The 25,788-nt window shown below is 41.0% G+C and overlaps 2 protein-coding genes across 3 annotated transcripts in view; one reads left to right on the forward strand and one right to left on the reverse strand.

Moving 5' to 3' along the window:
* Positions 1–222: 222 nt before the first annotated feature.
* Positions 223–10,787, reverse strand: LOC136436291 (uncharacterized aarF domain-containing protein kinase 2-like). Of its 2 annotated transcripts, none has more exons than XM_066430141.1 (10): positions 9,623–10,787; positions 8,977–9,082; positions 7,841–7,974; positions 7,348–7,494; positions 6,827–6,955; positions 6,497–6,592; positions 5,729–5,980; positions 3,414–3,542; positions 2,907–2,960; positions 223–2,538 (listed from the first exon to the last, which is right to left on the reverse strand). In XM_066430141.1, exons 1-10 carry the CDS (start codon positions 10,460–10,462, stop codon positions 2,404–2,406), a joined length of 2,022 nt encoding a protein of 673 aa, XP_066286238.1. In that variant the 5' UTR covers positions 10,463–10,787; the 3' UTR covers positions 223–2,403. The 2 variants fall into 2 exon arrangements, with proteins under 2 accessions (XP_066286238.1, XP_066286237.1); XM_066430140.1 differs by having other exon boundaries at positions 8,929–9,082.
* Positions 10,788–11,010: 223 nt separating this feature from the next.
* The window catches only part of LOC136436292 (methylmalonic aciduria type A homolog, mitochondrial-like), a 44,297-nt gene continuing 29,519 nt past the window's right edge, over positions 11,011–25,788 (forward strand). Inside the window, exons 1-5 of the mRNA XM_066430142.1 lie at positions 11,011–11,913; positions 12,652–12,774; positions 16,404–16,574; positions 24,405–24,490; positions 25,510–25,659. Of these exons, the coding sequence (XP_066286239.1) occupies positions 11,448–11,913; positions 12,652–12,774; positions 16,404–16,574; positions 24,405–24,490; positions 25,510–25,659 (996 nt within the window). The 5' untranslated portion in view covers positions 11,011–11,447. The remainder of the gene's footprint in view (positions 11,914–12,651; positions 12,775–16,403; positions 16,575–24,404; positions 24,491–25,509; positions 25,660–25,788) is intronic.

The raw sequence follows: 25,788 nt of genomic DNA on the forward strand, positions 1-25,788 counted from the left end.
CTTCGGTTGGGGAAGGTCGTATTGAGGTCTCCGAGTGGCAGTCGCCCAGACCCTTGCGACAGTTCCACAAAATGCAAGTGTGGATAAGATATTATATATGTTGTGTATTGTGTGAAACCTGTACCCTGCATCAAATCAGCGCTAATAGGCTGCCATTGTGGGTAATTTCTGACCAATAAAAACCATTATTATTTAAAAGTATAGAATGGACCAGTAAACAACTTGAAGAACAGATAGCATCATATATTTGGCACCTACAGTAAGACTGTACACACAGTAACATGGCCACAATTGTCACAAGTTCTGGAAGCTGGTCAGCACCACAAAGTAAGACTGCAATGTTTTTCGTCCATAGACCTAAACAATGTTTAACTGCAACATTTTATCTGAACTGGTCATACTTTAGTTAATCCATTTTATGACGATCTGAATTAATAACCATACCTTTAACAACTAGATATTCAAGAACGGCTACAGCATTCAAATCATTTTAAATGACATGTCAGTTTATACAATAGGCTATTAACCTTAATACACCAGAGTACACATGAAGAAGGTGGATATCTACTGAAATACAGTATGCTATGGTGAGTAACCATTGCAGGTTGCTACATGCATATTTTGGCATGAAATAATATGTAGATGGCCCAGGGAACAAGAAATCACCAGAAAATACTGGGCGCTCCCGGCCTGTCACCATGTTTGTCACTATGTTCGTTTAGTGGGCTCTGAATAATTAGTGCATACAACCATAATCATTCAAACTAGGTATAGTTGACTCTAACCCTATTATTCAATTTCAAATTGGTAGATTTCAACCTTCTTTGTGTGTACTCCGGTGTATTCTGGTAAACAGCCGTACCTGTACACTATATACTGCTGCAAAAACATATCATGAAAGATATCTTAAAACTTTGCAGCCCTCGTTAGCTTTTCTTCCCACCCTAGAATAGCTTGCAACTGGAACATTGACCTGGAATTTCCAATGTTTTAGGTTGGCACATATAAGTGTTCCTCAAAAAGGTATCAAAAATTATTTTTGGGTCCTCTTGTGTACTAGTATATAGTAAGCTGTTTATTCTAACTTCATCCAGGTATATAACTGGGAAAAAACATGAGCTGAGTCATCTTTGCTTGAGAAATCTGCTTGTTGAAACAAAACTCCTAGATTAACATGCAGAAAATGTGAGAAGCTTCCTTGTCAGTTGCCTGACTTTACTTGTAGTTGTACGATGGGATCAAATTACCATAACTAACATCCCTCTCCACTAGAGGTTGTGAAAGCACTGCAACTGAGCAGCCAAAACATTTGACAAATTGCGTAAAGAATTTCATGGATCAAGTACAATTTTTAAAAACATTTTGTGTTTTTTTTTGTCTTTTGAATCATTTTTTTCACATCTTGCATCATATTCCAATATTATGTGGCACAAAAATCCAATTTTGGTTACTGCAATCACTGTCTAGTGGAAAAGGGAGCATTTTTAGTGAAGTCGTATGTACCATAAGAACTAAGACTATCACCATTTCAACAACTGACACTGCAATGTATCTGTCAGCAATCTTAATGGTTTCTTGGGAAATGAGATTCAAATGCGCATACTGTTACTAAACTGCAATAACATTTACATCAGAAACATAGCTTTTTCTCTGGTGACAACAAATATACAATGTATGCTTAAGTTTAAGAGCACAATATAACATCGTCTAAAGTTCTCAATCTCTAAACCAGGAAAGCTTTGCTTTCTGTTGATAAGCTTTCTAAAATGCAACATAGGTAGTATTTTACAAGTCAAACTGGTACTAGAGGTGACTGTAGCACCACTATGAAAAACATTTCTTTCAAAATAACCATACAAAACAACTTGTTCTCTAGAATACATATGATATAACATCTTGGTTTATTCATCAATGCAATGTAAACCTACATCTTTCAAAACTATGTGATACGGCAATCTTGAATCCATCAAAAGAAAGAAGGGTCCACTTTAAGCTTTGCTTCCAGAAAATGCTCTTTGTTGAACAAAATTTTCTTCCTAGTATATGTTAGATTAGAAGACTGTATGTAGTGCAATAAAAACATATTTGCTTCGATAGTATCTTTGGTTTAAGAACTTTTTTGTTAAAGGTAAGAGGTGGACTAGACAGAAATGGTGGGGATAAGGAAAAATTGGACAAAATTTGTGTTGGATGTTCACAGGAAATCTTGCTCCAAATGTATCATGGTAAATTTTCTCTAAGTTTTCTTTTTGTACATTTTTCCATTAACTGTATAATGTATTTTCCAGTCCTTTCTTTATCCAGTCTAAAACCTACAAATCAACAATGTTCAATCAAAGATGTAGCATCTTGTGATCATCAATAACAAACAACCAGATGAAGTCACCCCCACGGATGAAATGGTCAGTACCCGTTAGTCCCCAGCAGGATGGGCTTAGCAGCTTCCAAAATGTCCAGATTGGGGTCCAGGGTCCTGCCCAGCCCCTCCAGCACTACAATGGCCAGGACCATGTTGGCAAAGTTGCTCTCAAGTTTCACCTGTGGCAAAAATCAAAAAAATAATATGATCATTTGTCAATAGTTTCATCTGGTTGGTAGTTAGTCACTAGATGACAAAGGTCTTTCTTATGCTCTGGTTCCATTTCCAATCCGGGGCCCAGCCGGGCAGCTTGTTGGAACAAAAAAACATGATATAAAAGACAACAAAAGACACAAAACATTAAAAAATTACTCCTAACCATATGTTGTGTTTTTTTTAATATGTATTTTTCGTTTTTGCAAGCATCCCGGCCGGGCCCCGGATTTGAAATGGACCGAAGCATAAGGTGATAAACAGAAAGGTCAACAGATGCACCAATTTGATTTAGGAGGTTCTACGGATAAGAAAATCTTGTGCTGATTCTTACCTTGTGCTTGATGAGCAGTGAGAAGACTTTGTTCAGTAAATCTCCCACCTTGATCTATTGAGTGAAGCACAGTAAAATGTCAGTGGAATGAAACAGTCGGTGGGATGTCGCTTGCTAACCACGATTAGCAAGCGACAAGCATGTCACTAGGGAGCATGGTACTCAGGCTAGCACTGTGGTTAACTCATCATTCATTTTCAAAATCAAGGCCTACTGACAAAAGAATGACATATTTCCCTTACAAAACAAAGGTAGCAAAAGTATCACATTACTGTAAACATTTATCCTTCTCTTAATACTGGGTTACATATATCTGCCACTTTGAAAAGCAGTGTGTTTGAGAGATCCCTAGTACAGCACCACCAGGTACATTACATGCACAGTTAACGTATGCAGTGGTGCATTATACTGAGGGATGTTTGGATCTCTCTAGACACATTTTTTAAGGGGGTAGGATATATGTGACCTCTCGGATAAATGTTAATAGAAGTTAAACAGCAAACACACCTGGCCCAGGGTGACAGTGTTCTCCCTTGCTGACTGCACCAAAGCTGCCATCTCTTTCCTGAACTGAGCCACATCTTTGCACTCATTGGCTCTCGCATGGTGCAGGATCAGTTCAGCTACCTGCTCCCCCTAGTGGGCAGAAAAAAAATGCATGTCAAATATATGGAATAATATACTGTAAATCACTTTAATATAGCGGCAGGAAAATATAGCAGTTTCGGAAAAATGGAGTAGGTCACGTCACTTTATTTTAGCGTTGTGGACGAGGCGCTAAATTTAAAACAGGTGTCTGTGACTGACGTGTGAAAAAATACATGAATACTAGTATTATCATTAAAATCTTCAAGAAAAAGTCGGCAGTTTACAGACGAAAGGCGCGAGAAAACATGAAGAAAATGATGGCACGCCATGCGCCGGCGGTGTACAGTTAACAACCAAAGAACGTACCGGCGCGGGGACTTCAAAAAGTTCATCAGTCTTGTGTGTAGTTACTCAACTTCAAAGCCATGAAAGTATATTCATATTTACAATTTATGACAAACAACACGAAGCTCATTGCTATAAATCGTGACACATTTTGACAATGTCATTCCTTCGTGAATTTGACGACGAGAGAGAATGCTGAGCTGGTTGAAGAATTTGAACGCGAACGCGTCCTTGAAGCCGCCGGCGCCAACTCTGCCCAGCCTGCCAAATCCAGCGAACTCTGCCTACCCGCTTGACATCGCTGCCGCCAACATCGAGGTGCCGCAAGAGAAAGCGTGGCGGGAACAACCACTACACTCCGGAGGTCAGGGCTAAGATTGCGAAGCTCTGTATCGATGTTGGGCCGCTGAAAGCAGCAAAGAAGATGACGCAAGAACTGGGGAGGGAAGTCAACGAGTCGACAGCGCGTTTGATTAAGAAGGCATTCCTGAAAGAAGTCCGTCGCCAGGGTACGAACGACATCGATAACTTCGCTCACAAAAAAGTCGGTAGGCCCCTGAAACTTGGCGACATCGATCCCGTGGTGCAAGAGTTCGTGAAAAGCACGAGAAAGGCTCGATGATTTTGTCAAACTTGTTAGTTTTGAAATTGCGCCGCCATCTTGTTTGTTGTCTTTTGTACGCTTGGGTGGCGGCGAAATCTTTGTATTGGATTTCCGATTTCGGTCACATTTGTAGCTTGCAACGAACGCCTGTACATTTGCACATTTGAAGCTAAATATCTGACTGTATTTCTGCCCCAGAAATTCTTTAGTTAACATCGCATTTCTCGTAGTTTCTTCATTTGTTTTTGTTCAAGTTGCCGGTGACGCCATTATCCTTATTCTATTGACTGCACGCTGAGGTGACGCGAAGATTTTGTACGTCTTATTGTATCTTCGAGCACAATATGAACGCCGTAACGTTTTGGACATTTAATGCGGAAACTTTTTAATCGTAACTTGAAATGATAATGGTATTTCTACATGCTAGAACCATTGTGTAAAATTATAAGCTGTAACGACGCCATACTAGTAATTGTTTGTGTGTGCTATCGTCAGTACACACTGCATTTGTACAAAAAATGACGACAAATTGTACAATAAATGCTTTATTTCTTGAAGAACACCTTTGCTTGTTCCTGTGTGAATGACTAGTACAAAGTTTGCACATCGTGGCGAATGAATGGAGCGTGATTATGTACAACGTAGTTACTGTACAGTGTCGGGGCAAGAGGGAGGGGGGCAGAATAGTGATCAAAATATAACATGATGAAAATATAGCGGTTGAAAAGCAACCGCTAAAGCCGCTATAATAAAATCCCCGTTAAAAAATCATGATTTACACTAGTGTATATAAATTTTAATCAAAGTAGCCAACATTATGTTGGAAAGTGCCTGTCCCAGTACTGTATTGTACTGAAAACTGTAAAGTCTAAAGACTTCTTGTACTCATACTGGTATACTGGCATACTTATGCAGCTTATACCTACAGTTCAAAACCGGTGTGTTACACCTAGAGAAAAACAGACAAAGTAAAGATCTACAGTACTATGGTCCCACCTCCCTTAGCATCATAGCAGTAAACACATCCCAGTTATGATAAGTTTATTGCGAGTTCTTGCCCGTAGGCTAATTGCAAGTACATGAAACATGGAAGGACGGACAGACAATTGGTAACAATATAGCCTGTGACTATTCTAGTTCAAATACTAACACAACAAACAAAAACAAACAAAGAACTGCAGTCCCCACCTCTCCCAGCACCACAGCAGGAACACATCCCTGTTATGCAAAACAAACAAACAAACAAACAGTAGAACACAAATATCTACAGAACTGCAGTCCCCACCTCTCCCAGCACCACAGCAGTGAACACATCCCTAAAGTTCAGCCTGTCCTGTTCCTCCAGCTCCGCGATGATCCCCACGTCCAGGAGCACCAGGCGTATCGGGTTCTCCACCGGCTTCACGTTCACGATGACGGTGTCGCACATGTCAACCAGCATCATCTTGTTGCACTGCTCGGGGTTGTAGCAGTCGGCGTTCATCACCAGGATGTTGCCCGGGTGGAGGTCTCCGTGCACAAAGTTGTCCACAAATATCTGTAGCATGGAAGAAAGTTGCAGTGTTATTCAAGGTCCCTGTGCACAAAGTTGGTCACAAATATCTGTAGCGTGGAAGAAAGTTGCAGTGTTATGCTCTCAGCTCATCTCATTTGTCCCTTAGTCTATTCGACCACTGGGGTAGCCTGACAAATCGCGCTCCTAGTGTCCAGCCGGTTTCCGTAACCGCCTTTAACCCTCTTGGGTGGGGGTCATCACAAAAGATCTGACAAGTAGTTTGACCTTCTTGGTTTTCTGTTCTTCTTAATGTTTCACTCAGTGTCATACCAGTCCATTTTGCTGATGCTATGCTAGAGCAGTGCCAGAACTTGTTCAACTAAATGTCTGTTGTGTGTGATAAGCTGTGTATGTTTCAGGTCCTCTTGTAAGAGAAAATCTGAGCTAGTATGTTCTATCTAAAAATGCAGCAGTATGATCAAATACTGGATAGTACTACTACTTCTAGTACTACTACTTCTACTACTAGTAAGTATGATCATTGCAGAAGTGACATACCATCTTCAGCAGGGCCTCTATCCCCATCTCTGCCAGTTTGGCCTTCAGACACTCCGAGTTGTCGTCCGTCATGAAGTTGGTGATGGGCTCTCCCTCCTGAGAAAGGTACATTCAAAGGGTCGTTCCTTGTCGGACTTTGGTACACACAGTTATAGCTGTAACGTTACATATAACCCAATGCAGGTTTTCTTCCAAGTCCAAGCCCTCTGTTGTCATCCTTACCACTTTCTACATTTTAACTTAAAAATGTCTGAGGACCAAGCAACTAACTTGGCGTGGCCATGCATAAAGCAAAATCAATCACAAGAAAACAGAGATAAAGTTTTGCACCTCGAACGTTTCCACGAGAATGTCCCTTCTGACATACGGCCGGATGGGTTTGGGGAATCGGATGGCGTCTATGTCAGCAAAGTATTCCTTAAACCGCTCCAAATTAGCTGCCTCATGTCGTAGGTCAATCTGAAAAAAGGTAAAAGATAAATGAAGACTCATTTCAACACCAGAAATTTGTACAAACAATTTTTTTCTTTGTCTTTTAATTGGTACAGCCCTACTATCATTTTTAATTACTAATAGCCTACATATCACTGTAGGCAATGTGTAGAATGGAACTTGTTGCCACCAAGTACAGTAGAGGCATCCTCCATAGATAGCTTCAATCAATGCTTTTAGCTTGATGTGCAAAGCTTTAGCGTGACGAATCATTCAGTGTAATATGACCAGCTGCTTCCACGCTGTGTGACTGCAAAGCTGAGGTATCACGCTGAAGGTGGTTTATACCGGATATACAAATACAGATGTATTATCATCTACACTAACATACACAAAACACAACTAAAAAGATTGTTTACCTGACTCATGATTAGGTCTCCAAACTCGTTAACGATCTCAGACAGACTGAGCCACTTCAGCCCTGGCACCCACTCCAGCAGCCATGCAATACCAGACATGATGGATAGGTCGCGCTTCACTGTCCTGTACAAGCCGGGATGCAAAACCTGGCAGAGGGGAAAGAGACAAAGATGGAGATGGAACAACCATAAATGAAATAGCATGAATGTCCAATATACAGTTGAACATATTTATGAAAGAACTGAACATCTTAGTAAGAACGCAATGATGTAAACTTTTATCAAGTCAGACAAAGAAATTTTGTTGGTAAGTGGCCAGGTAGGATTTATGTCCAAATGTAGAAGTTGGATTTGAATCAACTTACATGTAACTTTGTGATACTATTTTCTACCAAATACATTGTTTTCAAGTAAAATTGAGACCTTGTTGGCTTTAAGTACTCACTTTTCGTAAAAAAATATTGAATGTGAGAGGAATGGGGGAATTGCATACCTTGATGGCTACAGGAATGAGTCCCTCAAACTCATCATGGAGCTGTGAGTCAGGGGAAGGCTGATCCTGAACCTGAGGGGCAAAAGACTCCGCCCTGTCAGACCCTTCTGGGTTCTCCTCAGTACTGCTTGCGTCTGCACACACACAGGGAAGGAATCAATAACTATCATGTAATGGCCAACAACACATCTGTATACTCCCTTTAATGCTAGGGTCACATTTCCAAACCGGACCCGATAGGATGGCTTGTGGGAACAAAGATAAAAGTGTATGTGAAGAAAATATGTACAAATTATGCTCATGACTAATTTTTTCTACTTTGTGTATTTTGTAACTTTTGTTGTATTTCATTTCAGGCTTTTCTATCTGCAAACTGCCTGCCAGGTACTGGTTGGGAAATGTGACCCTAGCAAAAGGGGTATTAGCAGCCTGGTATCCAAACCTATCACAGTTGCCAAGTCTCTTTTGTCTCTTATGGAAATCCAGCAAATAGAGACCTACAAAGTACAAGAATGTCTTGACAGTGACAATATATGGCATCCTCAGTCTCTGCAAATACTCAGCAGCTATAATAGGTTTGGATACCAGGCTATGTAAGGGAGAACATCTGAACTGAATTCCTACTTCATCCCAGTCACAGGGCAATTTCTATGACCAGTATGATATTATTACAACTTTAAGGTTATGAAATCTGGATATAGCCCAGAGAAATAAGAGTTCAAAACAACTTGCACCAATAACATTGATGATGCATAAACATTAGTAAACAATTGGCCATTGGAGTTACCGCTATAAACACATTTGTTGTAAGATTATACATGTACTAAGAATGTTATCATCAATAAAGCTGGTTAAGCATAAGCACACTGAAGTAGCTGTTGACTACTAATTCTCTATTGGCTATGGTCCTTGGAGTTAGGCAGCAGGGAGGAGGTTAATATCTATTTAGTTACTGGGAACACCTACATTAACCTTCTCCCTGCTGCCCTATCCCGTAACCAATAGCTATATAGCGAGAATTGGTTACCAAATGGTTACTTCAGTGTGCAAGAGGTTAAAAACGCCACCATTAGAACTGGCATGCACACCTGTTGGCCCACTCTGCACACCATGCACTCGTTGCCGTGCCAACCTACTCCTCTCTATCTCCTCCTCCAGATCGTCCAGCTCCTTGTCTTTACTTCCCAGCACGTCTCCAAACCCCGTCACCTCCCACGCCTCTGTGAAGTCAGGAGCCTCCACCTGTGGACAGATAATTTCGTTATCTATACAGTAAATTTCACTTATCTGTATCATACCCGTCATGATCACACACTAACAAACTTCCGCAGTGTTGATTGCAGGAAGCTTGCCCATTGTTGAAATTGACAGATATGGTTGTGCATATTTTTCCCTTGAAAATCTACCCTATCATATCTAACGGGGCTCAATGACCTGCAAAGATCGGCCCAACCCTAAAAATTACGCAATGATTAAAAGCACACCGGGTGTTTACTAAAAAAAATGTCCTTGATACTTGTCAGCTAAATTTTTATGCTGTGAGACAGCGGTATTACACAATTGGACTGAATTACAAGTTCCCAAACCATTTAACATTGATTCTGATTCCATTGTCTCCATTGTTAATCATCTTTTTCTATGATACACAAGTCATGTAATTGAATTGTAACTCTTGTAGTAACCAGGTCAAAAAAAAGTGTTTACCGTCCATAACTTAAGACATTTCAAGCAAAGAAACAATGATGAAAATGAAAGAAAAATCTTGTCAAGAAAGGAATGTACCAGGAAGATATCCTCCATGATTTCATCTCGGAGTTCTACGTCTTTGATCATCTCTGGTCTCATGTAGGCCTTGTACACCTGAGCGATGCAGCCCGAACCAATCGGCCTCCTCATGTTCTCAAACTTCACAAAGATCTTCCTCCAGTTTTTCCCAAAGGCCCGATGGAGTCTGCGCTTGGTGAAGAACCAGGAGTGAGGCTTGACGTGGACGTGGAGTCTTGAGAACCTGTCGCAAAACTCGTCTGTGAAGAGGTCTCGTCTGGTGCTGGCCCACTGTCCCAGCTTGATGAAGGTGGGGCCCGCAGCTTCGATGGCATTCAGGAAGAGTTTCCACCACAACGTGGTGAATCTGTGTGATGTGTAAGTAAGAGGGTAGACGCAAAACAGTGGCCCAAACCTGTACAGGAGCCACAGGACTCTCAGAGTGACCCGGAAGTATCTCCAAATCGTTAGAAGGAACTGCAGCACGAAGTTTCGTTGTTTCTTCACGTAAGTACCAACTTTTGACTTTGGTGGATAAGTGACCAACGGCTTGGACTCATCTGAAGTGGCTGGATCTTTGGATCTGCCAAATCTTCTCATCACATTGGAGAAAATATTGGGAGGCGACAAGGGAAAGATCGTGAATCCGTAGGAAAAACAAAGAGCTCCGACAGGAAGTATGCCGTGGTTGGCGGCGTCTCGTTTGTTTTTGCCGTTCCTGGACCAGAGATGGCACCTGGGACTGTTCGGTGTCCTCCATTTGTTTACAAACAACCCCCTCGTGTACACCGGAGTTCTGTTGGACAGTCTGGGCACGCAGTGAGAGATAGTCCTGTTCAGTAGAAGTAAGGAGGCCATCTTTTTCGAAGCTGAGGTTACAGAAAGGTCAAATGTTTATGTGATATCAAAGATCGTAACAAAAACATCAGCTGGTGAAAATCGCGAGTTGAAAATATAACGGTCGTGTCTGCTGCTGTTGCGTACCCAGAAATCCTGGGTTCCATCCCGATCTCTAGAGCTTCACGAGACCCAGAAACGCCCGCTCGGTGGTCTGAGGGAACCAGGGAGGCCCTTGGTTGAAAAGATACTGTGCTGATCGCGACTTCCGTTTGCTAACACCTGCGGAAGAACTGGTCGAGAGCAGTTTCTGTTGTGTCCACTGACCTCATGGAAAATTACCGGCATCCCCCGTGACGTCATTAGGGGCGTCCATTTATTTTTTTCTCAAACGCGATTTAGAAATACATATCAATCGATAGATATGGTTAATTTTATTTCAAATTTTGTACATTTAACGTTATAATGTGGATAGATATCTGCATTATAAAGCCCAGCGTGCTAGATATGTGAAATATCATTAAGAACACATCAAAATAATACCACCCCTATCAAAAAGTGGCATAGTCTAAGCTATCCCATCATGCTCCCTGTTAAAAGATGGCTGCGCCCATGGAAAACAGACGACGGAATCGCACAGTTTTCTCTTGTTTCTGACTCTCTCGTGCCAATCTAGACGCTAGCAGCGACTAGAATCGACAAGTTACGACTAGAATCGACAAGTTAGATCTGTATCCACATTTTATTTCATGACGACAGACTTCATTTCGCCCAATGACTCGTCGTGACGCGTGAGGCAACCGCTCGCTCTAGGCGATCGATGATCCGATGATGACCAGCTGACGTTCTTGCAAGTCGGTAGTTCGTTTGTATACGTCAGCTATATTTGAACCATGAACGTCATCTCTCGTATTATGTAACGTCCTGCTTGCTTAGGAACATATTAAGAGCAACATAAGACAACGTTTTATTTGTAGTTAAGGAGGAACACACGACGAAACAAAAGATGATCCGTTGTATATTCAGTAGAAAGGTTCCGAAACTTTCTCCTAGTGTTATATCTCAAATGTTACGCGCAGACAGACATGGAACTTCTGTATACTTCTCTACCGATCCTTGCCAACCTGTTCGGGTAAGTGGAAGAACTGCCTCAAGCAGAATATCCAGATGGGGCAATAACCACTCACCAGCGCTTCCTGTCGGGAAAATCAAGTACTGCACCCAACCAGCTGAGGCTCTTGTTTCACCATGTCTACAAGATCCCAAAGAAAATCTTTCCCAGCATCCAGCTGTGCAGAGACTTTTCAAAGGCCTGGTGGAGGGACAGCGGGCCAGCCTGGCTGAGTCCATCACCCTGGTTGAGTCGGTTCACAGAAGAAAGCGAGTGGCAGCCGAGGCCTTGCTTCAGCTGGTCTTGGAACACCTGCAACAAAAAAGGGTCAAGTGGAAAAAACCCTCTGCCTTCCGGATTGGTAGGTCATTTTCTGTCACAAAAAAGAAAATGTACACACAATCCCCTAGGAAAACTTCTCTTATGGACTCCTTATGCCAAAAGATCAGTGTCCGTGCCTTACCTTATGTAATGTATATGTTATCATGTACTAGTATATGACTCCAGGAAGAGTAGTGAAGTGCACCTGTGTAATTCACTAATGGCTGTCGTTTTAACAATAAACAATAAACCTTAAACTATGTTAGAGAAACTGAAACATGTCTAGCCTGGGTACCTGATCCTCTGAAGTTTACCGTTAATTCTAACAACGGTTAGTAAGCAAAAAGAATGGGCCAGGGGTGAACTATGGAGGATCGTACCCGGGCTAAAACATGTCTACCGGTTTATGGAAAGGACCTGATAGATAGTATGTATGTATGACAAGTTGTATTGGAGGTCAAACTTTATGTGTGCTCTAACTCTGTAAAGAGGCTGTTTCTGTAAAGAGAATTTTAGATGATGATGATCCCCAAGGAAAAACTTAAGTATGACTTTACTTTATTTACATGTACTGTCGACATTACCCATGTTACCAGGAATGCAGCCATTAAACTAATAATTACTTTTTAATTTCACTGAATATAAGAGGCAATAGCCTTGCCTCTGGACAATATCTGAGCCACTCATTTCTTAAGTTTAGAGTTCTTAACTGTTTCACTGACACTTTTCAAGTTTTGTAAGTTTATAAATCTGGCTGATATACTGAGATTGTCTGCAGGTTTGACAGGCCCACCAGGTGCAGGGAAGTCCACCTTTATTGAGGCTTTTGGGAAGTTCCTGACAGATTCAGGACACAAGGTGGCTGTGCTAGCTGTAGACCCCTCATCATCCACCACTGGAGGTGAGTATGCTGTTTGATTGTTTGTTTGTTTGTTTGTTTGTTTAAGCCATTGTTTACTCATCAAAAACTTAAATCGTCCTGCTGGCTGATTTTGATTTTGGTTGTGAAAGAAGAGGCAAGGGTTAGAAAAAGTATAAAACACTAGTACTATAAAAAAGATATGGGCTATATCAGTATATGATTTGAAATTATATCCTTATACTGTAAATCCATATCCATATAAATAGATACAAACAACTTTGAGAACACTAGATGAACACACCGTTTATATACCAACCAAGTGATTTTCACTGATACCAACACAAGCGCCAATAACGAATGGTAAAGCTAGTATAACATAACTTATAATTGGCAACACCCTCCAGCCTGTATCACAAGTCAAGCATGAGCAGCTCTTTTATTGTTTGGATACGGTCGTGTGGCTCAATAAGCCAACGGCAATCACAGACTTTAGAATTTCATCCCGTTCTTCTATCATGTGAAGTTTCTGCCAGTTTGGCAAGCAGTGCATGTCATCCTGGTGCCCTAGCAGTAATGAATAACTGTCTAAGTCTGTAGCTCTCCTGGATATATCAAATTCTCATTGTCCCTCCCATTCACCTCCTGGATTGTTCACAGAAAGCAAAGGCGAGATCAGGTATTGATCCAGCAAAGTCTGTTCCATATCTAGAAAAACAGGGGTCTACTCAGAATACAGTTAATCCCCAGAGCTTCTGTTGGCTCTGTCTAAGCCTTCTTAGGAAAAATCTATTCAATACTTATTTCCTTTTGTGTCTGACTGTTAGAGATTTTTCATTAAAGCGCTTAAGAAAAATATTGCTGACAGGGTTCTACTCAGATACAATTAATCCCCAAAGATTATGTTGTCTCTGTCTATATAAGACAAAACCTATTCCTGCTGGTACATGGATGTCTTTTTGAATGTAACTTGGAGAGCACTCAAGGAAGGCAAGCTCTTTGAAAGCAATTGTCTGTACCTGCCACTGGGTGAAAGTGAGGTTGGTAGAACAACCCAAATCAGTTTTTTTTCTGCCCATATAGAAAGTTGTCATTAGATATCAATTGACCATCAACTGATGAATATTTGAAGAAATGGCTTCTGATACTTTTTCTGATAAAAGTTTAATCAGTGCAAGGCCAAGAGACCACTTCTAAACAGTGAACTAAGACTCAGGACTTGAACAGCATCTCTTCTCCCAGAGTCATAAACATCATAATTAAGACAAGCTCAACTCACTGAGAGTGAGGACTATTACTGACCCACTAGCAGACCTTTTGTCGAGACGTCATCCTGATTCAGTCAGGCTATATTGACGCACGCCGGCGACGACCTCTGACCTTACCCTTCAGCGGGAAAAGGGGAAAACCAAATTGGCTCTGACCTTCAGTGGGCTTTTCTGGTGGACTGGGGTCAAACATATTCATTTATACATCTCAGGAAAATGAGAGAGACAGGGAAATGGCCTGCCAATACTTCAGACTCAATCAGAGCACCACACAAATGTATGCCTTCATACAAGTCATATCTAAACAGTACTTAAAGGACGTTTGTGAAGTTTAGGCATCCAGGAATAAATGATAATATCTTTTGATTCAATCTATACGACTGGAAAGATTTTCTGAGAAATTACAGAAGTTTCAGATAGCATCTGGCATCCTTCTTGGGTGATCTAATTTAAAAGTAAATGTTAAGTGGTGTCAAGGCATACCGTTTTTTCTGGAATATGGAATCCTTAACTTGACATTCTTATATATGTTATGGATTAAACAAGTACGTAATGGTAACTACCAACAACACATCCAGTACTGTAGCAACTCAAAAGTCTGAACAAACACCCATCAACTTGCTTGCAAAAGTTTTATCATGAACGACCATTACTTTTTGATGGGGCACCATCTGGTTGTTTATGTTATGAATGTGGTAGAACAGCTTGAATATTATAAGAACAGCTTGCAAAAGGTTATAGAAAGATGTGATGGCTTGTTAAAATGGGATCCAGATAGACCCATTCAAACATGTCACCTTAACCTTGTACTAAGGTCCTCTGATAGATTCTAGCACTTAACAAGCCGAGGGACAGAGCACTTACCGGTAATGTGCATACGCGGAGCTCTGGGCAATCAGCCTGACTGGTGAACTGTTTGCACTTGTATTCATCAATAATCAGTGGCAAAGACAACTGTCAGAAATAACTAGACACCTTTTATACAATGTTTTAACCCTTGAACAGTATGCTACTATTAGTGATTACTATTACCTCAGTTGCAATGTGTTATCAGGCATGTACAGGAGTTGTGTTGTAGTTGCAATTATAGAATTCATCGCGGTTTCTGTTGGACGTTTTGTCAACTTTGTATCAGAATTTCATCCCTTGCATACATACAATATCTTTTCTGACACAATATTTGAAACAAGAGACAGGATATCATCTTTATATAGCTGAACATGACCTTATACGATACGTTCTGTTTAGTGCTGAGGAGCAGCAATCTGCAGTCTAACTGCACATTGTGCGGTTAGGATTAATGGCGGGACCTTGGCGTGGTGCCGTCCGATTGCCCCAGTAATACATCATGACTAAAACAACCACTAGAGGGAATCCAACACCCGCATTGCAATCACCCCGGGCACCTGGGTTCTTATTCCGCTGGAAAATGAGACTTAGATTTGTATTACTTACAGGTGACACACTTTAGTAAAGTAAAGAAAGTGAAATGTTTTCATGAATTTTTTTGTACATCTGATTATTAACCAATATATAAAGAAAGGCCTTAGTTTGCTGTTTTGCATCTAAAACTCAAAATTATCTTTTCTTTTCTGAAATAAGTTCAGTCAATGCAGTACTAGTAAATGAGCCATTGTATCATGTGTATACTAGACTGAAGACTTGCTGCATATGATCACGTAAGGTATTTACATGGTTGTTGAAACTGAATGAAAAATGAAATACACTATTCAGCAACCTTCGGCCAAATTTGTTGACCCCAAGAATTAAGGTCGCCGATTTCAAAATCGCTAGAGAGACAAGCATATTTTTTGCCTGAAAATGTACTCTGTCAAATTAGACAGGGCTTAGTGACTTGTGAACATCAGCTAATTCAGCTTATCCCTAAAAATTGTCCATTGATCAAGAGGTTTCTGCTGTGTGATGTACACCGGCTTTAGAGACATTATTCTTAGATCACTTCCCTCAGTGTTTCCAGACTTATGTCATGACATCCACGCCAGCTTTTTCCCAACATCCTAATGCTACTATACTAACTTCGACTGGCCCTTGCATTGTCAGACTGTAAAACTGATAGTGTACACTGGTAAATGGTCATACAATAAAACAGTGATAGATAGATGGAGCTAAATTGTTACCTGTATCTGGTTTCCTTGACACCTGTAGTGACATTTAGTTATTTGTGTTATGGGCCTATCCTAAATGCTGGGGCACATACATGTAGTACACCCAGTGTTATTATCTATGAACTGGGTAATTGATCTTACCTGTATCACAGACTAGGAGATAAGGATTTTAAGTTCTTAAGAGGTTAGAATGCTACAGACAACCAGATTCACAACAGTTGATTGGTATGTCTTTATTATCTATATTTAGATCATTTCATTTCCATTGCTTCTTCAGGTTCCTTACTGGGTGACAAGACCAGGATGCCCGAGTTGTCTCGGGACATGAATGCGTACATCCGACCTTCTCCCACGTCGGGCACTCTCGGAGGGGTGAACAGGAGAACTAACGAGGCAATAGTCCTGTGTGAGGGGGCAGGGTATGACGTCATCCTGGTGGAAACAGTAGGTATGTATAGACCTCCCCAGAAGGTTAGAGTATGATGTTGCTGGGGGTTAAACCTCCCAAGGCAGTGTGCGCAATGGTCCAGCAGGGGACACAGCCCTCTTCTTGGGGGTGGAAGCTCCAGTATTTTTTTTGATACAAATGAATGCCATTTCCTGTGTGTCTAGCTTTACATCTTATCTAACAATGCATTCTAAAGAGACAAGAACAAGTATTCAGAAGAAAAGCCCTATTTTTGAAAATCAGTATGATGGTGCTGGTATTGCTGTGCATGTATGACGGGGTAGACAACCAAATTTACTGTAAATGCAGAAATGTTTGCGGTGGTTTAATTTATGTTCTCTGTTTTTCGCAGTAAAAACACTCCATTTTCTCCCTACAGCGAAATCAAAACCACGTGAACTTGAATGCATTTACAGTACATGATATATATACTGTAAATGAAGTTTGCATACAGGGACTAAATTTTGACATAGAACGCAAAAAAAAAGAGGTATCCGCGTTGTTTTAGATTTTGCAGTTGAAACAAGACTGTAGTAGTACAGTAATAGGACACCTTTTTGTGTGGGAAATATCATGAGCTGTCACTACAAAAATTGCAAAGCTTAAACATTAAACCACAACAAATATTTCACAATTTACAGTACGTGTTCAAATTTCAAGACTAGCGAATAATGTATTTGGGGCTTAGACTTAATGACCACATCACTTGCTGCAATTTCCGCATCGGAAAGATTCTTACCAGTTGCCGAGGGATTTAGTGTTTTAATGTTTGATAATGCAATGAAAAGTAGATTAGTCTGAGGGTGTTAAGCTTGTTTATTGTAGAGTTTTGGCATTAAAACTGAAAATTAAATAATATTTTCAATTTGAAAAGTCTTTGTTCGTAATTAATTTTCAACATCTTCGCATTCATTTTTTTACATTCCCTTGAAGATGGGAAACCTACAATGAAGTTTGCATGTTCATAATGGCGTATAATTGAGTACTGTACATACTGTAAATGCAGAAATGTTCGCGGTGGTCTTATGTTCGCGATTTTTGCGGCGACCGTTTCACCGCAAACTTAAAGCCAACAGGAACACAATTTTGTCCAATTTAGGCAGTATTGTGACTATAGCGCTGCCGCGAACTTAAAACACCCCGAACACTCCGCTTTTCCCTTTAGCGCAAAATAGAAATCATGCGAACTTAAAATGCATTAATAGTAATTAGTGAATTCTCCAAACTGCCCTAAATACATAATGCAACTCAATCCTATAGCTGCACAGGCTGTTTGCAAAATCTGATTTTTTCTTAAGGTTCAGTCATCTTCTTTGATTTTAGTTTTAACAGAAATGCCCCTGTCATTCAAGAAAAGGCTGCTAGGGCGCCCAAACCTACATCACCTGTTTCTGACATAGATAGATTCCATTTTGTATTTGCCACCAAAAAAACAAAACCCTAGCACAACCAAGTCTTAGACAATAGATACAGAAACCGTAAATTCTGATGCAGTGCTAAGGAAAGCCGCCAGGTGGCTCAAAATCGACCTTGACATTAATCTTGCCAGCACCTACCCGCATACCAAATATCATCACAATCCATCCAAAGATTCTTGAGTTATTAGTGACCTAAAATATCTGGAAACCCACAGATAAGCCAAAAACAATACCTCCATTTTTCATTGAAGTAATGAACATCATAACAGCTATTTGATAAAGCCATAAGTATGCATTAAAACTTGGAAGAAAATAAGAATATAAATGATGTAAATATTACAATTATTTACAAAATATGTGGTTTTCCTCATACCTCACTCATATATGGCAGCTGTAGTTGTGGTCCTGCGTCTTCATCTTTGGTAACTGAGTATGCATGCATGGCTGTAGTCGTGACATGTGTCTTCATCTGATGGGCCCAGGTTCATTGTGCGTAACTAGGTATGGCTGAAACTGTGGCCCTGGGTGTTCATCGTGGGTAGCTGTGATAAATTGTAAGTTTTAAATATGGCTGTATGACTTTGAGTCACCGTGTGTATGGCTTTACAATCATAGAGCTGTGGTTTGGGGTTTTCATTGTGCCGTGGGTCACTGACAGTGGTTGAAACTTGTAGACCTGGGTCTTAATTGTGGGTCACTGCATATGGCTGAAGCTGTGGTCCTGGGTCTTCATCATGGGTCACTGAGTACGGCTGTAGCTGTGGCCCTGGGTCTTTGTCATTGGTCACTGCATAAGGCTGAAGCTGTGGCCCTGGGTCTTTGTCTTTGTCATTGGTCACTGAGTATGGCTGAAGCTGTGGCCCTGGGTCTTCATGGTGGGTCACTGCATATGGCTGAAGCTGTGGTCCTGGGTCTTCATCATGGGTCACTGAGTACGGCTGTAGCTGTGGCCCTGGGTCTTCAACGAAGGTTACTGCATAAGGGACTAACAGCTTATCCTTTTTCCCTTTCCCTGTGGCATCACCATAGGTCACTGCATATGGCAGTAGCTGTGACCTTGGCCTTTCATCTTGAGTTACTGCATACGGCTTAAGCTGTGGTCGTGGATCTTCATAGGTTACCGAGTATGGCTGAAGCTGTGGTTCTGGGTCTTCATCATGGGTCACAGCATGAGGCTGAACCTGTGACCCTGGGTCTTTGTGGGTCACTGCATATGGCTGTAGCTGTGGCTGTGGGTCTTCATGGGTCACTGCATACGGTTGAAGCTGTGGCTGTGGGTCTTCATTATGGGTATGAGTCACGGAGTACGGCTGTAGCTGTGGCTGTGGCTCTGGACCGTCAACGAAGGTCACTGCGTAAGGGACTAGAAGCTTGCCATTTTTCCCTTTCCCCGTGGCGTCACCATAGGTCACCGCGTACGGTTGTATCGTCTTACCGTCGTCTCTCGACCTCTGGCTGTGAGCACGAGAGAACAGTCCGCCTGTTGTGTACGAGTCTCCAACCGAATACTCTGAAGTGGTTGGGGCAGAGTAGGCCACTGTGTACGGCTCGATTCCACGGGTTTCGTCGACTGCGAAACTTGTGCCACGACAGTGGCCGCACAAGACGAGCAGGGCCATGGATGCCAACGTAAGGAGAACAGGCAGCATTCCTGCGATCAGTAGGGTGAAGATCCTTGTCCAGTAGTCATCCTCTATGGCTGGGTCTCCCCCAGTGATGACATCATTGTCCATCACTGTCGTTTGCCCTGAGAATGACTCATGGCCATGGTGTGTGTATGGCACCTCTGTGTAGACTGAAGTGACATCTATGTAGTTTGCATTTGGAATGGTGTACGGGTACTGGTTTGCAGTCTGCGAACATGTCAAAATATCTGTGGTGGTCGACATTTCGTTGCACCCGCCTGATTGGATCGCTCGACCCGACATGTCCGTGTAGTTCTGACAGTACGCGTCTTTCCTCAAGTTGGCGAGGAGTGTTCCGCGGAGGTTGGCGGGTGATGCACACTGCAGGAAGTTGGGGTGTTCAATCTGGTCCAGGTAGGGTAGGTTGCAGATGAACCAGGTAAGCTTCCCGTCGCAAGCAAGCTCATTAGCATTTACCTGAAAGATAACACCCAGAATGAACAAAGCCAACTTTCATCTTTTTTGTATCACCATAATAAAATACACCGTATGTGTTAAGCTGTATTAGGACTGTAAAGGCACCCATAGCATTTTATGAGGCTTGAAACACGAATTGAAAAACTTCTAGTCATAATTTCTACACATAGTAAGTTTCAATAACACTATACCCTTACATATTGACATTCAAGGAGCAAAGATGTGATGTCGTTGTGTGATGAGAACTGTTAGAAAATCCAAGTGCTAATAGACTAATCCTAACTGTCCATCACAATTAGCGTTTCGATCAATGAGAGAGTGACTACATGTCCGACAAATATTTGCATCTTCATGTTATTTTGCATTTCTTTGCATTTCTTATTTTCTTTATCTTTGTTTGACCCTTCTATATTCATGTTATTTATATCTTATAGTCTGTATAGTGCTGTGTACCTAAACCCGTGTTCAGGTGTAGGTCCGGATTTAGATCCAGAGGTTCAGGTTCAGGTCTGAAGCCATGGCATATGTGTGCTAGAAATATTTTTCCCTATTACATGTAAAATTGCATATTGGCATATATTTTACATGCAATTAACTATATAATGCGAAATTATATACAGTGTCAGTCAGTACTAAACACAAATTTAAAAATTTGAAGAATTAGTCTGATTATTTCCATGGAAATTCTCAAAACAAGGAACATTTTCCTAAATCTCTTAAGTTAAGAAACTGTTATTTCTCAAAAGATTTTCACCCTCAAAAATTTCTAGAAATTCAAGTTTATTTTTCTTGTTTTTATTGAATTTTTTTCTTGAAAAATCTTACTTTAGGACGAATTTTGTAAGGAAAATTACTAAGTAAAAAATTCTTAACTCGTAGACAAAATGCTTTTCTTTAACACAGAAAGTTATCTTCTTTAAAATAATTTTTTCTGTGTATATTAAGAAGAAACAAGAAAAATAAGAAAAGCCAGTGTAATATTGATTGATCGTTGTGTCAAAAAAAAGAAGTTCACAAATAATCATGATAATGATGGCGCTGAAAGGAGGGTCACTTCATAGCAGTGGCTTGTGCCCAAAAATTTACAACATGTACCAATCATTCAAACAACTGTTGTATTATTATTAGGCCACGCCAATTTATTTTCTTGGTTAACGGAATTAAAAAATTTTTTTTTTAAATTGCTAGATTGGAAAAACAAGATGTAAACAGAATCTCAGAGGAATGTTTTTACTTTGGTACACACATTATCAGGGAGTGAACTGTGTCAGGTGCAAGTTTTCACCCCAGCCTTCTGTTTTAATGATTTTTTTTTTTTTTGCTATTTAATAGCAATTTTCTAATAGAAAATTTAAAAAATCCTTTAACCAAGAAATTGGTGTGGCCTTACATGACTTTGTACGTATTAAGTATTTACGAAAAACTAAAATGTGCCTTAAGATATAGGTTGAGATCTAGATAGCAGGTAGATTTCAATTTTCATGAAAAGATATTTAAGGAACAAACCTGTATGACCATGGTTCTCATGTGGTGGTTCTGATTCAAACATGCGATGTCGTTGACGATAGTAGCGATGCGATTTCTGATGAGGGTCACATACTTCAGCCTATCAGGCAAGAGGAGTGCGTTGACGGGCACAGATGTCAGACGGTTGTCGGACAGTTGCAGTTTGTAGAGCATGGGTAGGCCGCGGAACGCGTGCAGGGATATGGCGGATATTTTGTTCTTAGAGAGGGACAAGATATCCAGATTCCCAAGCCCAAGGAACACATCTGGACCTGAAGATAAACAAGAGACAATTTATTATAGAAGTACAACTTGAAAAAATTAAAAGGAGACCCTTATACCTCCATAGAATATTTAAAAGCTTTTGCGAATTTCTTGTTCTATGTTGTCCCATAGCTTATGCAAATAAGGCTGTAATTTAATAGCATAATCTATTTAAAAATGATTATTTAGTTGATGCGAAGAGTCATCGTTATTTTGAAATTCAATTACCCAGACAAGAGATTTGGTTGTCTTGAAGGTCGAGATCCACAAGCCGTTTTAGACCGCGAAAAGCTCCTGGGTGTAACTCGGAAACGTTTGACCGCTGGATCCAAAGATTCCGGGTGCTCAGATTTCCGGGGAAAGACTGCTCGAAGAGCTTAGAAGAACGGAGATACATGATGCGGATCCATTCGGTCTCTTTGTCGAAGTCGGTTGGTAGGGTATCGAGACACACTGGAATGTTGATCGTTCCACTGTGTCCAATCCAGTGGCAGGGTGACCCCTCCCCGTTTTTGTCTGGACAATGGCAGCGGAGAACTTTGTCAGGTTGTCTTATGACCTGCCGACAGTTATCTGGGCATGGCGAGGCATTTGAAAGCTCAAGAGAAACCAAGAGAAAAACCAGCAGCAGTGTCATGTTTCCCAACATCTTGATAACTGACGCTTGATATGCTTTGGAACAAATCGTAGACCCGAGTCCTAAATACATTATTCACTCAATAACGCCCCCATTCCACTAGACGGTGATTGCTCTGCGATCTCGCAGCAACTTAGATATCACAGCAAGGTCGGCGCTCCTTTGAAATGAGGGTGTAAGAAATTTACTGTAAATGCAGAAATGTTTGTGGTGGTTTTATGTTCCCTGTTTTTCGCGGTTAGCTCTTCACCGCGAAGTTAAAACCACCGCAAATGTTTTGGCCGTCCTACCCCCTTGTCTACTTTTGTCTCTAACACAAACTTATAACCACCGCGAACACTCTATTTTCTCCCTACAGCAAAATTAAAACCACACGAACTTGAATGCATTTTGCAGTATATACTGTAAATGAAGTTTGCATACAAGGACTACATTTTGCCATAGAACGGAAAAAGAGGTGTTCACGTTGTTTTAGATTTTGCAGCTGAAACAAAACATTAGTAGTACAGTAATAGGACACCTGTTTGCGTGGGAAATTTAATGAGCTGTCACTACAAAAACTGCAAAGATTAAACATAAGACCACAACATATATTTCACAAATTTACAGTACGTGTATAAATTTTAAGACTAGTGAATAATGTATTTGGGGCTTAGACTTAATGACTACATCACTTACTGCAATTTCCGTATCAGAAACATTCTTTCCAGTTGCCGAGAGATTTATTGATAACTTTATAATGTTTAATAATGCGATGAAAAGTAGATTAGTCTGAGCGTGTTAAAGAAACGTATTGTAGAGTTTTGGCATCAAACCTTCAAATTAAATGATATTTTCAATTTAAAAAGTCTTCATTCGTAACTTATTTTCAACATCTTTGCATTCATTTTTTTACGTTGCCATCCTTCATAAACAGCGCGAGAGCATTAGCCATGCAAAGTCCCCTGGTATTTGGTAGCCTAGCAAAATTCTCCAGTTGGACAAAATGGCCGACGACTCGGCATTGGGAAGTGCACATATTTCAAGCCAAACATGTGGTGTAGTGGTCTGCGCCTCAGCCACATCTGGTTCAAAGTACTTGGACCAGAAGGACTGGGGTTCAAGCCCCAGGTAGGACACCTCTGGACAAGAGGCACATTGAGTCATACCAAAGACTTTATAAAAATGGTACACACTTCTGAAACAGTATGGAAGTTAAACACACTCCACTGCCAGTGGACTAGCCTCTTGCTGCAGTGATTGCACCACAGTGTGGCCCAGGGCTATGAAACGGAAATGGGCACCGCCCTATACATCAATTATGGTGTGAGAGAACTATGACACAACAAAGTCACATTCTTGATTGCTATGAATATCGCTGTGCATGAATGTGATTCAGCTAAATATGACAATAGAAAAGTGACAAAAAACTGTGACTTCATTTCTGAATCAGTGTAGGTCAGATAATTCTACATTGTAGGATTTTAACGAACCTTCACACAAAGGGTTTATAGTACATGATTTTTTAAACATTATTATGAATTCTAACTGGAAAAGTGTGCCAAGTACACTGATTTGTTCTTGCTTGTCCCCCTTTCCATTGGGTTTCCTACTACATTATGTAAATGATAGGCACAACAATGTAGTGAGCATTAAAAGTCTTATGCCATAATATGTAACATTTTACTTTTTTATTTAGAATTAGGCATTGCTAAATGTTTCCATTTTGAAATGTGTTATGAGCTGCATACTAACGATTTTATTCCAAATTTATACTGTGCGTAATTCACTGTTCTTTTTCTATCATTAATATTATTATTAGTAGTACAATGTATGTATGGTCCTTCAGTCAACATTGATCATGGTATCTGTCATGTACAGTTCCCCAGTGAGATGCATATGATGTGATTGCGTCACTCTGCAGGTGTTGGACAGTCTGAGTTTGTGGTGGCCGACATGGTGGACATGTTTGTGCTGCTGGTCCCCCCAGCAGGTGGGGATGAACTGCAGGTATACTACAACATCTTCTCTCTCTCTCTCTCTCTCTCTCTCTCTCTCTCTCTCTCTCTCTCTCTCCAATTTTCGTCTTTTGTTCCCCATCATATGGGGGTTGGACGTTCTTGCACATGGATGGGGGAGCCCCAGAACTCCTCACCAAGTGCAAGTCTTTTTTTAGCAAGAGATTTTACAGCTGGATGCCCTTCCTAACACCAACCCAAACCCTACTGCTGGGCTTTATAGTAGGACATGGGAAATATTGTGTTAAGTGCCTTTCCCAAGGACACAACGTCTGGGTGCATGTCCGGACATGTCTGGGTACTCCATTGGGGATTGAACCTGGGTCTGATTGGTTCATAGCCGGATGCTCTGCCACTATGCCACACAGACGCCACTTCTTTGTTGCGAAACACATATAGAATACAACACGGTGTATTCCATATCGCCTGACGTGCCGGCCCGACCGTGGGTCAAATCGTCCGGAGGGCGATGCGACCCGCGGGAGGGCCAGGATTGAGGCTGATGCGGAAGACATTGCGTTGTATTTTATTTTTGTCATACCCATCTGAAAATACACACATTTCAATGCAAAATGCACCAGAAGTTGAGAGTGTTTTGTGTCCTCGAACAAAAAAAATCGTAACAACATTGATTCCAACGTCCAAATCCAGTATTCAAATTTTTGACAGCAGTGCAGCCGGTGCACTCTAAGCGAGTTTGAATCGTTCAAATCAAAGTAGGGAAGCCCGGGCAGTCTGAACACCTGTATCGAAGATTATCGTGGCCCGGGTATGATATACAAAGTAAATGAAGCAACTAAATAGGTTCTCTAAAGCGTCAGATATTTAAGATATAGCATCCACTATCCATTCTTCTACGCACAGCTGCGACCGTGTCTTCTAGGCCTCCTTTTCTCTTGTGCCGGAGTCCACACCACCAAGGTGGATACAACATCCTTGCTATCTCTGGATTTCTCTATTTCTATCCAAGATATATGTTCCTAATGTCAATGATGATATTCCTGTGTGCAGGGTCTGAAGAAAGGCATTGTGGAGGTGGCAGACCTGGTTGTTGTAAACAAGGCAGACGGAGACTTGCTGCCAGCTGCACGTCGCATACAGGCGGAGTACACGTCTGCGCTCAAATTCGTCAGGCCCAGGTCACAAGTGTGGAGACCCAGGGTGAGTGAAGTACATGATACTCTAACATTCTGTATACTGTAATTGCATTTGACTTTATGGGATTTGATTAACATCTACTGAGTCAGACATAATTCTGCCACCCTGGAATGATATTATTTGTTGTGTATT

The sequence above is a fragment of the Branchiostoma lanceolatum genome, chromosome 6, assembly GCF_035083965.1.
Source record: "Branchiostoma lanceolatum isolate klBraLanc5 chromosome 6, klBraLanc5.hap2, whole genome shotgun sequence".
NCBI classification, from domain to species: domain Eukaryota; kingdom Metazoa; phylum Chordata; class Leptocardii; order Amphioxiformes; family Branchiostomatidae; genus Branchiostoma; species Branchiostoma lanceolatum.

What these genes read in the sequence shown, in the direction of transcription:
- LOC136436291 (XM_066430140.1), bottom strand. Translation starts at nt 10,462, where the DNA reads ATGGCCTCCTTACTTCTACTGAACAGGACTATCTCTCACTGCGTGCCC. An exon ending in TCATTCCTGTAGCCATCAAG is followed by an intron (nt 7,495 to 7,840) that starts GTATGCAATTCC and finishes CCCCTCTGCCAG; the next exon opens with GTTTTGCATCCCGGCTTGTA. An exon ending in TAGAGGCCCTGCTGAAGATG is followed by an intron (nt 5,981 to 6,496) that starts GTATGTCACTTC and finishes TCCATGCTACAG; the next exon opens with ATATTTGTGGACAACTTTGT.